At 36.5% G+C, this 12,601-nt stretch overlaps 1 protein-coding gene across 2 annotated transcripts in view; it reads left to right on the top strand.

Moving 5' to 3' along the window:
* Nucleotides 1–8,891, top strand: part of CFH (complement factor H) — a 76,032-nt gene extending 67,141 nt beyond the window's left edge. The window contains exons 18-22 of one of the 2 annotated variants that reach the window (XM_034667166.1): nucleotides 1,210–1,386; nucleotides 2,099–2,275; nucleotides 3,323–3,496; nucleotides 7,182–7,364; nucleotides 7,811–8,891. In XM_034667166.1, the coding sequence (XP_034523057.1) occupies nucleotides 1,210–1,386; nucleotides 2,099–2,275; nucleotides 3,323–3,496; nucleotides 7,182–7,364; nucleotides 7,811–8,007 (908 nt within the window). In that variant the 3' untranslated portion in view covers nucleotides 8,008–8,891. The remainder of the gene's footprint in view (nucleotides 1–1,209; nucleotides 1,387–2,098; nucleotides 2,276–3,322; nucleotides 3,497–7,181; nucleotides 7,365–7,810) is intronic. The other variant, XM_034667167.1, reaches the window with a different exon arrangement.
* Nucleotides 8,892–12,601: the final 3,710 nt, after the last annotated feature.

Genomic DNA, 12,601 nt, shown 5'->3' with positions numbered 1-12,601 from the left:
CACCTATTTCACCCATTCTCCCACCCACCTCCCCTCTGGTAACCATCAATTTGTTCTCTCTGTTAAGAGTCTATTTCTTGATTTGCTCTCTCTCTCTCTCTTTTTTTGCTCATTTACTTTGTTTCTTGAATTCCACATGAGTGAGATCATGTAGCATTTGTCTTCCTCTGATTAATTTGGCTTAGCATTATACTCTCTAGCTCCATCCATGTCATTGCAACTGGCAAGATTTCATTCCTTTTTTATGGCTGAGAATTGGCTTACTACCTTTTCTTTATCCATTCATCTATCAATGGACATTTGGGCTGCTTCCATATCTTGGCTATGGTAAATAATGCTGCTATAAACATCAGGGTACATGTATCCCTTTGAATTAGTATTTTTGTATGGTTTCGGTAAATACCCAGTGGTGCAATTGCTGGTTCATTAAGTTGCTCTACTTTTAACTTTTTGAGGAACCTCCACACTGTTCTTGAGAGTGTCTGTTCCAGTTTGCATTCCCACCAACAGTGAAAGAGGGTTCCCCTTTCTCTGCATACTTACCAGCACCTGTTGTTTCTTGTGGGTTTCTTTTTTTTTTTTTTTTATTTTAGCCATTCTGACAAGTGTGAGGTGGTATCTCATTGATGTTTTAATTTGTATTTCCCTAATGATGAGTGATGGGTATCTTTTCATGTGTGTTGGCCATCTGTAGTCTTCTTCGGAAAAATATCTGTTCATGTCTTCTGCCCATTTTTAACTGGATTATTCATTTTTCAGGTGCTGAGTTTTATAAGTTCTTTCTATATTTTGGATACTAACCCTTTATCAGATATGTCATTTGCAAATATCTGCTCCCGTTTCATAGGCTACCTTTTAGTTTTGTTGATTGTTTCCTTCTCTGTGTAGAAGCTTTTTATTTTGATGTAGTCCCAATAATTTATTTATGCTTTTGTTTCCCTTGCCTCAGGAGACATATCTAGAGGGAAGTTGCTACACCTGATAATATATTGAGATTTTTAGTTTCAAGTTTTTGCTCAGGTTGCCAGCTGGACACACCTCAGAATGGTGGTTTTAGGAAGCATTTGTGCACCTTCTCTGAGTTATGATTGTAGCTCCTGTGTTATAATTTCTTTTCAAATAATACTGCCAAATATGGCAACCAGTACATAAAATTAAATTTTAGAGTTAATGAAACATGGAGTCATGCTTTCATTTTTTTTTTTTTAGGGCTCCCTTGTGCACCACCAGAATATGTGGTTCCACATAGTATTCCACCTCGCAAGTCAGACACTTACCAGTATGGAGAAGAAATAGTGTACGAATGTGTGGAAGGTTTTGGGATTAATGGATCTGCATCTATAAAATGTTTAGGAGGAAAATGGTCCCATCCACCAAAATGCATAAGTATATTGTATTTAATTTTACTCTAAGGTTAATCAGTATTCTTAATTTAGAGCATAAATGGTACAAATATGAAACTAGGCAGTAATTCTAGAATTTAACAAGATATCTCTGGAAAGTTGTGGAGTCTGCTAGAGAATTAATAACCCTAGTAGTAATAAAGTGTGACAGCAGAAGCCAAATTATTTCACTTTCACGTTGCTTTGTGTGCACATTTGACATCCTCTGATACATGTCCTCAGATGCCTCATCTCTATTCCCAGATCACAGCTGGTCCCTGCTCAGCAATCTCATCATTATTCAATTTACTGTTAGTTTATCAGTTATCTCCTTAATGAGTATATAGTTTTCTAAGATAGCTGACATAAATAAAAGTAACAGATTTTGACAGAAGCACAAAATACAAATACATACGTAATGTAGGTGACTTGTATGGGAAAAAGAAATTGAAAGGAAGAAGTGTGACATCAAGCAGTACATGTATCCCTATCTTTTCAGGTTTCCCATATAATCATCCCCATGTTTTACGCTTGATAAACACAGGACTTTTCAATATAATTACATCAAAAGACTTCTAACACATTTTTTCAACTTATAAGAAAAATTGTGTACAGTGCTCATTCATTGATGTGTACCTGTTATTCTACATTATAGTTATTGGTCATTATGTATTTTAAAAGATTTACCAAGCAAGTACGTATTCTTTTTCTTTCAGAAACGGACTGTTTTGGCTTACCTGACTTTGGTAATGCCATACCCATAGGCCTGATGAAGGAATCATATAGGTCAGAAGAAAAAGTGACTTATACATGTCCAAAATATTACGAATTGGATGGACCCAATTTTATACAGTGTATTAAGAGCCAATGGATAGGAAAGCCAATATGCAAAGGTACTTCAATAAAATATTAGAATGTATTCATCAAAATGCCTTAAGTAATACAATACAGAATTTCCTCTAACATCATTTAAACAATGGACATAGATAATTTTGGGGGCCAGGTCAAAGAAGGTTTATGCTTTAACATAAAGGGATGAAATTGTGTACTCACTGGTTAATCTTTAAGCCCAGTGGTTCTCAAACTATGGTGTCTGGAATAGCAGCATCAGCGCCTTCTGGGAAATTGTTAGAAATGCAAATGCAAATTCACTGGCTCACTCAGACCTGTGGAGTCAAAAACTCTGGGGCTACTACCCTGAAAGTGTCTTAACAATTCCCAAGACATTCAAGCTATACTCCCGTTTAGGAACCATAGCTATAGCCTATTATACTTTACATTCACCTGAATCTCACTGGTGAATTGCACATTACTCCTTCAAATGTCCTTAAGCATTTGCAAAATATATATATGTGTGTGTGTATGTGTGCATGTGTATATATATAAGTATGTATGTACGAATATAGATATATATACACATATTAAAGAGTGCTTTTATAAATTATACATTTATTTTTCTGTTATTTTTCCACATCTCCTGTTTGGATCCTCAGTTAATCATCTTTCCTTCAACTATAGTCTGCTTCGAAGTATGTTAACTCTTCATTTATTCTCTAAGGAAGTGCCTACTGTGTTTATTTCTCTAAGGGCCTAAAATTACATTGCAAGCCAATTTCTGACATCAATAATCTTTTTATTATAATTTTCTTGTGGTTTATAAATTCATTTTGAATTTACATAATTTGTAATGTTGATTTTACTAAAAAAGGGAAACATCCAGAAAAACTCTCATTTTCATAGAAGCGTAAATCTTGTCAAAGATTTTGCTTTATCTCCTTTTCTTCAATTTTATATGTAAATTTCTTAAAATTGGCACTCCTTCATGACAGGTTAACTGTTGATTTTAAATCCCCCTTGGGATATATTTGGAATCCTGTTCCTTGATTTGCTACTCAAAATGATCATTACATTACAGATGCTACTTTTTTCTTTCTATTCAGATAGTTCCTGTGAGAAACCACCCAAAGTGAAAAATGCTATCATACTAAGTGAGAAGCTTAGTTATCTACCTGGTCAGACTGCACGTTATGAATGCAACAAACCTTTTGACTTGTTTGGGGAAGTAGAAGTGACATGTTTAAATGGGACCTGGACGGAACCACCTAAGTGTGCAGGTAAAGTATCTTATTTCCCCTCAGGTTATAGAGAATATATTAGGGACAAAATATGTCAGTACAAATATATACTGGTATAGTTCTTATGGAATCTTTTTTTTATCTCAAATAAAATGGTGGTGCTTAAAATCCAATTTTTTCTTCTTGTGGATTGCATAGTGATATTATATATTTACTTTGTGAAAGATTTGGCCGGATTAGGACAGTTGGAATCATGGAAAATTCTCTCTCTCTCATTTTTCTTTTTTTAGAGAGAGAGGGAGAACATGAGTGTAAGCAGTGCAGGGAGGAGCAGAGGGGAGGGAGAGAGAGAATCTTTAGCAGACTCCATGCTGAGCATGGAGCCCAATGTGGGACTCGATCTCAGGACCCTGAGAGCATGACCTGAGTGGAAATCAAGAGTCGGACGCTTAATCAACTGAACCACCCAGAAAATTCTCTATCTTAAGCATTAAGACACTCAGTTATTTCCTGAGGAATAAATGTATTAAAGATTTGTTGGGGTGGGGGCTGGGTGGCTCAGCCAGTTGAGCATCAAACTCTTGATTTCGGGTCAGGTCATGATCTCAGGGTCCTGTTTTGGGTTCCACACTCATAAGGAGTCTGCTTGTCCTTCCTCTGGTCCTCCCCCCACTCTATCTCTCTCTCAAGTAAATAAATCTTTTTTAAAAAATGATATGTTGAGGACATTGGACAGCCCTATGAAATTTCACTTTGAGACGCACAATGAGCAGCTGCGGCATGTTCATGGAACGTAATATAAATTTGGGCTTCTTCAGCATGTGGATTATATAAAGGGAAGTTACTAGCTGAGCTCAACCAGGGAATCAGTGTATACAGAAAAAAAGTCTGAGAACTTGGTCATAGGACACTCCAGTATTTAGTGTTCAAGAGGAGCCAAAAGAAGAACTATTATAGCCACTTGTTTTTCAAATCAACTTTTGCCTGGCATAGGTATTTTCCAGTCTTTAACTTTCAGCCCATCTATGTTTTCATGTTGAAGTTAGTTTCTTTTAGTTGTCACACATAGTCGGCTCTTGTTTATGTGTCCACTCTGTCATTTTCAGTCTTTTAACTGAAGTATTTAAGCCATTTATACTTAAAGTAATTATTGATAGATTAGGGTCTGTGTCAGCCATTTGATTATTTGTCTTGCATTGCTTTTTTTCCTCTTGTTTCTCACTCCAATTTTTTTTATTTTGCCATTTCTGTAGATTTTTGGAACATTTCAAAATAATTTTATTTTGATATGTCTTTATTGTTTGGGAGTATATCTCTTTGTATAGCTTTATCCGTGCTTGCTCAAGGGACTAAAATGCACATGTATAGCTTGTCACTCCCTCCTCCCCACCCTGGTTTTGACATTTTACCACTTCAAGTGAAATGAGGAAACCTTACTTCCGCTTAGGTCCATTCACCCTCTCCACATTTTATTATTTTATTTTATTTTATTTTATTTTATTTATATACTGACAGAGAAGGGGGGGAGTGGCAGAGCGAGAGGGAAAGAAAAGATCTTAAGCAGACTCTGTGCCAAGCTCAGAGCCTGACAGAGGGCTCAGGCTCACAACCCTGAGATCATGACCTGAGCTAAAGTCAAGAGTGGACGCTTAACCAACTCACTGAGCCACCCAGGCACCGCTACCTTCCCCACATTTCAAACATAAATGTCTTAACTATTTCTTCTACATATATGGAGCACCATATCAAATGATACAATGTTGCACAAACATCAAACCTAACAAAGTCCTTAGGAAAAAGAGAGTCCATTATATTTACCCTTACTTTCCCAGTCCATTGTTTTTAATTCCTTCATGAAGTTTCAGTCCTCGCTCTTACCTTTTCCCTGATATTTGAAAAATTCCTTTAGCAATTCTTTAAAGACAGATCTGCTGGAGATAAATGCTCTACTTTCCTTTGTCTCAGGATATCTCTTTTCTCCCTAAAACCCTAAAGGATAAAATCACGGGATATAACATTCAGGGCTGACAGTTCTTATCTTCTAGCACTTGAAAAATGTCACTTCTTTCTGGCTTGATAGTCACAGATGAGAAGCCCAATGACATTTGATTCCTTTTTCCCTTATAGGTTTGCATAATTTCTATGTAGCTGCTTTTGAGACTTTTTTTCTTTTTCTTTAGTTTTCCTCAGTTTGATTGTGACATATCTTGGCATGAATTTCTTCGGGTTTGTCCTGTTTGGCTTTTTCAATATGAATGTTTATGCCTTCTGCACAATTTGTGAAATTTTCAGTCAGTATTTTTGGAAGTTTTTTTGGTTTAGTTTTCAGTCTATTTTCAAAGTGAATAGTTTATATTCTATATTCAAGTTTATTTATCCTTCTGTATTCTGTAATCCATGATTGAGCCCAGCCAGTGAGGTTTTTTTTAAATTTCATTATTAGATTTTTCAATTCTATAATTCCCACTGGATTTTTAAAAACCATTGTCAAATAATTCCAATATCTGTGTCATCTCAGTGTTGTGGTCTGTTGATTATCTTTTCTCTTTTGAGAGTTTCCTGGTCTTTGGTATGAAGAGTGATATTCAATTGTATTTCAGGTGTTGCGTTTTAAGACTCTGGATTTTGCTGAAGTCTCTTATCTATCAGACCTCAATTACAGTAGAGTGCAACTCCAGGCTTCCCACTTGGCCTCCACTGACGCCATGGAAAGTAAAGAGATGTCTTGTTCCCTCACTGTGGGTAGGAGTCTAGGCTCCTCACTTGACCTCTGTTGATCACTGTTGGTCTCTGATCAGCATGGGGAGAGGGTTGGTCAAGGTTTCTTCAATGATGTCTTTCAGGAGTAGTTCAAGTATTGTAAAAAAATATATACATATTTATGTCTTGCTAGAATACTCCTTTCTTGAGCCTTTGGCTAAAGAGAACAGGCAATTCTTGGGACTTTCCCCCCCCCCCCCGCTTGATATCATTTCTGGGTTCCAGTCTTCTTCAGTGCCCAGTCCAGGATCCATAGGAGGCAACATGAAAATCCAAACAACTCACTGCAGTATAAGTCCTTGAAAACCAAGACCTCTGATCAGATCAATGTCTTCTCTACATCTTTCACAATCTTTTTTGTTGGTTTTTGTAAGATGTTCAGGATTTTTAGTGATATTGAGCAGAAGGAATAAGCAGAAATATTTCTACCCCATCATGTCCAGAACAGGAAGCCAGCAATTCCCTTTCCCATTATACAAATGTGTAATTCTTTGGCTTTAAAGAAGTTGATGTTCCTTTTGTAATAAAAATGAAAATCAATAAATAATGATTAAAGATCCAGTAGACACTGCAGTATGTTGTATGTAACAAGAAAGTTTCTTTGTTTCTATTAGCTATCCATCCGTTCAGTATTTATTTGTCAGAGAGAGAGCACAAGTAGGGGGAGATGCAGGCAGAGGGAGAAGCAGGCTCCTTGCTGAGCAACCTGAAGTGGGTCTCAATCCCAGGACCCCGGGATCACGACCCAAGCAGAAGGCAGATGCTTAACCTACTGAGCCACCCAGGCATCCCAAATAAAATCTTTTAAAAAATAATAAAATGAAATAAAATTTCTTCAAAGAATCATTTCTTTCAGCAGGAATCACAGGTCTTGATATTGCAAATTGTGCTATATTTTTAGTCATTTTATTTCAACCTGTTTTTCTTTGGTCTTTCAATAAATCAAATAAATATTTTTTTTTAGATTCTAAAGGAAAATGTGGACCTCCTCCACCTATTGACAACGGAGACATTACCTCATTCCCATTACCAGTATATGCTCCAGGATCAACAGTAGAGTACAAATGCCAGGCCTTCTACGTACTTGAGGGACAAAGGACCATAACATGCAGAGATGGACAGTGGTCATCACCACCAAAATGCTTAGGTAAATATTCAATATTCTCNTCAATATTCTCATGGATCTTGGCAAAAGCAGTATAATAGATGTTTTGCTGTTATTAATAGAATTTTCATGGATTAACAAACACTTGTTGAATGCTCACTACCAAATACTAATGTGTGAAGAAATAAAGTTGGAAAAAAAAAACTCTTGTTCAAGCAAAAGATCCTTTAATGAAAGGACTCAATTTCTTCATATTAAAATTGACATTATGAATCTTTGATTATAACATTTAATTATCACACCTTAAACATAGTCCCTCATTTTACATGACTAATCATTTGAAGTGATTTAAATCGACACGATGGATTTTCAATGAATTGGTTTGGAAAAGATTTTGAAAACAAAGTCCTGGATCAATGTTGAAGATTCTACTTAAAAGTCTGAAATCCTGTTTTCAATGTTTTATGTTCTTTTTTTTTTATATTCAGAGGCCTGTACAGTATCAGAAGACATCATGAAAGCACATAATATACGATTACGATGGTCTTATGAGAAAAAAATTTATTCTAGATCACAGGATATCATTGAATTTGTTTGTAGGTATGGATATCGTAAAAAGAGCCCACAGCATACATTCCGAGTCACCTGTCGGGAAGGGAAACTGACGTATCCTGTTTGTGCATAAAACAATGGTAAAGATACAGTCCTAAAATTAAAATACGTACATTTACTCAGAACTTTTCATTATCAATTCAATTCTCAGTTTATTTTGTCAAGTATTGTGTAACTCATTTATATTCATAAATCAGAATTTGTATTAATAATTATGTGGATGGTGTAATTATAATCAGAGAGATGAATAAATCACTTCTTAAAAGCATCTCATTAAAACTTGGCAAACCAATATGCTTTGTGTCCTACTTATAAAATATCTACGGCAAGAAATTAGATTCAATCCCTACAGTACCTACTTGTATCCATCTTTCCCTCTGACTTTCTCAAAGCTCCTTCTGTAACTTCTGGGGCTGCCTGAGACTCTCCATTTCAGAGGAAATGGGAGAAATGCTTTTCTCCATCTTTAAGATAATTTTACTTCAAAAATACATAAAAACCTAACTCTGTCATATTTATGTTAATAATAAGATGTAAGTAGTTATTATTTACTTTTGCTTATCTACCAAATGATGAAATGCAAGATCTTCTACAAGATGGCTATCTAGCACACATCACACATAAAAATTCAAACAAATCATAAAGAGAAATTAGAATCTAACTGGGTACGTCACTGTCACAATATAACATGAAAAGTGACCAAAAAATCCGATATCAAGTATAAACACACACACGCACACAATACACACACACACAGAGTATGCTTTGATCATGGCATAAATGTTTATAGAACAGAGATTGTCAGGAAGTACAATGAAATATTTATAACTACAGTTGAATTTAGAGATGCTAGGGGTAAGGGTTGGTGGTTAAGTCCTTAATGCTCACCTGTATTTTCCATGTTTTCTATCTTTAATATGTATCACCTTTGAACCACAATAAAGGTGGTTATTTTAATGGGGTGCCTGGCTGGCTCAGCCAGTGGAGTGTGCTCGCAATCTCCGGGTCGTGAGTTCAAGCCCCACGTTGGCTGTAGAGATTACTTAAATATGTAAATAAAAGTTTTTAAAAATAAAGTAAAATAAAATAAATAAAAAGATACATTAAAAGTAAGACGATACATGTTGAGAATTATGAGGGCCTCTTTGGTAATGATCTTCAAATCTAATGACATCATGATTTTGCTGCTATGGAGGGTTTTGGAAACATTCAACCACGAGAGTCTGAAATATGATTTTTATGTTCATACATTTCAAACAACGTAATTAGTTTTAATCAGTTGACCATAAACATTTTTAACTTCTACAAAAACATGAAAACTTGAAGACGAAAATAAAGATATAATTAAGGTAAAAATATTTTAAGGTGATACCTTGTTACTTCATTTTGCATCAAATCAAGTGGCATTCTTCGAATGAGAAACCTGGCTGTCTCTAATGGAGTCAATTTAGCTAAATCTGAGTCATAGGTGACAGCCAGTTTTCTCACGTTTAAACGACATTGTTATAATTGGCAAGTTATCTTTGCTGTTAATATTGGTATATACACTATTTTTCCAAAACCTTTCACCTAATGCTTGTGGAATCTATTTATGATACTTAACCTGTAATCAATATAGCTTATAACTAATCATTTTCATTGTTGGCATAGTGATTTTTAAGACGAATTCTATTCTTTTTCTGCACTCATTAATTGTCATTCTTGTGTGAAGATGAGTGTTGATGTGCCAACTCCTTAAAACTTTAACCTAAAAAGATTTGGTAAATCGTTATTTTTGCTTTTTAATTTCCAATTTTTGGAATAAGGACTTGATACTGACCTGTGATAGCTTTAAAGATTTTTTTCTTTTTCCTTTTTTTTTTTTAGCATTCTATCAGCATGGATTCATGAATTTTTATTTACTCAATTTGTCACAAACAATTATACTCATTATTCTTTAAAGCTCAAATTATCCCAAATTTGGCTAGTGAGTACCTCTTGAAACTGGCTCCTGATTGCTTTGTATACCCACCAGTCTTTGAGTGTTTCATTTCTTTTCAGCACAACACCATGCTCCAGGCTCGCTGTATACTTCCCTGACCAACACCCATAATCATACAGCTTTCCAAAAAGGTCTGATCCTTTTTATTGGGCAATGGTATTTAGAACACAAGAATTGTGTTATTGGTAGTAGATGGGAATGTTCGATATTGTTGAAATGTTGAAATTCTTAAATGTCTTTTTCCTTGTCAGAAATCTGAAATAGAAATGAAATTTAAAATTCATTGGCTCCTATTGGATCTAACAGTTCAGTGTTATAAATAATACAAGGCTAAGAAACTTTTAAATACATTTTCTGTCCTTTCTCTTTATTCATATATTCTTAATTTCAATATTTTTAAAATAATATTAAAAGTGTAATGTAAACATGACTATTAGCAGTTAAACTACTGGATGAAAGTCAAAATGGCTTTGCATTTATTTTGTCCTGGGATAATTGGCTGTGAGTGTAAATAATCTCTTCAAAAACGATTTGAAATAATCGTTACCTCTGATTGGCTCTCTTACCAAATTAATAGTTTTACACTTATTTGCATTAGTATTTTTTTCAATTTAGATTTCGCTTCGTCCTCTTTTAAGCTAAACTTTTTTAAAAATATGAAAAACACCTAGATTTTTAAAAATATTTTATTTATTTATTTCAGAGAGAGAGAGAGAGGAGGGAGGGGCACAGGGAGAGAAAGTGAAACTCAAGCTAACTCCGAGCTGAGCATGATCCCGATGTGGGGCTCGATCTGACCACTCTGAGGTCATGACCTGAGCTGAAAACCAAGAGGCAGGCATTTAACCAACTGAGCCACCCAGGTGCCCCAAAAACCTACATGCTTCAAAAGTCAAAGAAATATGAGAAGTATGCAGAGTAGTCTTGCTTCCACCGTAATTCTTCCCTCATTTAATAAAGTTATATTTTTATTAGTTTCTGACATCCTTCCAGTGTTCATTAATCTCCTTTTAATAGAGAAGGGAGATTATTTTACACATTTATCTGTACCTTGCTATTTTCATATTTATTATTTATTTATTTATGGTATCTATTTCTAATATTCCCTTGAATAACCTTCCTCAGCTCCCTGGGCAGAAGCTGCCTCAGTAGCTGTGCTACAACCCACCTAGTCCACAACACAGTCTGGCATCACAGCCAGCCTCCTAAGTGTCACTGGGGTCGGGGTCCAAAGGGAGAAGGTTCTGTGACACTGTCCTCCTCTGGCCTCCTCTGACTTTGGCCTTGTGGCTACAGAATAAAGGTCTAGTGGGTCAGAAATGTAGGAGGATGGGGCGCCTGGGTGGCTCAGTCATTAAGCGTCTGCCTTCAGCTCAGGGCATGATCCCAGAGTCCTGGGATCGAGCACCATATCAGGTTCCTCTGCTGGGAGCCTGCTTCTTCCTCTCCCACTCCCCCTACTTGTGTTCCCTCTCTCTCTGGCTGTCTCTCTCTCGGTCAAATAAATAAATAAAATCTTAAAAATAAAAATGTATGAGGAGCCCACCTTGGTGGGGGGGGCGTCCTAGGTGGGAATAGGAGCCTCTCCAAGAATGGTCGTGGAGGCACACACTGTGGAAGGCCTCATCTTTGGACAGCCAATGTGGAATTTTTCCTGTGTAACTGTGTCATCCAATCAAACAATTAGGATTTTTTTTCTTGGTGGATAGACACTCTGACCTTAACTTTTCATTAGCAAAATTTAATTTAGTAGGGGCCAGAACCCCAGATGTGCACAGCAGTCCGTCTCAGGGAAACCCAATCTCTCACCCCTGTGAGAGAATTTTTAAATATATTACTGGAAATTTGCAATGCACTGTGTAGCATGTCACATACATTATCCCAATCGTTTCTAATGGAAACTCTGTGAGGTAGGTATTACATCCACATCTTTCAGAGAATGCAAGAGTTTCAGAAAGAATAAGCTGTTGCCACATGATCACAGTGACCGGGAGAAGCCAAATCATAATTTGAACCTAATCTGTCTCACAGATTTTTTTTTTATAAGCAAGGTTATTTCATTAGTTTTGGAAACAACCTCCCCTCCCAAAATAACACCTGAACGCAAAACACAATAACGCTTTGAAGAATTTACCCAGAAGCGGCCAAAATATTTTAAAATAGATTTGAAGATCTTTTGTTTTCTCCTCATAACATGCGGGGCAAACCTGGGACAAGGGTGGATTCTCTGTTACTATTATTATCATTCCACGTAAATTAGAAAACTAGGAGAATATCCTGAGACCTCTAGCATACAATAAAAAGGAAAGACTTTAACAAAAGCCCTTAAGAAAATATTTGAGAGGACTGCAAAAGTAATGAAACACAAGAGTTCAATTAATTTTGTGGAAATTGAACTAAACTGAATGGAACACGAGCTGGCACAGTTCCCACCGAACAGAACCTAACACTGATGGAGTGAACATTAACGAAATAAGTCCAGGTTGCCACTGCCTGGTCAATAGAGATCTGCACGCGCCAGCAACTCGCACAGGCGCAGAGCCGAGCAGAGGGAGCGCGACGGAGCGGGAATCCGCTCCGCCTTCCCCAGGCCCCGCCCACCCTGCTTCAGTCCCCGGCCATGCCACTAGGGGCAGCCGCGGTCCCCACAGCGCCGGTAGCCGCGAAGCTGAGCGGCCCGGGTTTC

The sequence above is a fragment of the Ailuropoda melanoleuca genome, chromosome 8, assembly GCF_002007445.2.
Source record: "Ailuropoda melanoleuca isolate Jingjing chromosome 8, ASM200744v2, whole genome shotgun sequence".
Classification (NCBI taxonomy): domain Eukaryota; kingdom Metazoa; phylum Chordata; class Mammalia; order Carnivora; family Ursidae; genus Ailuropoda; species Ailuropoda melanoleuca.
The sequence above is the reverse complement of the archived record's forward strand: the minus strand, read 5'-3'. Positions and strand labels throughout refer to the sequence as shown.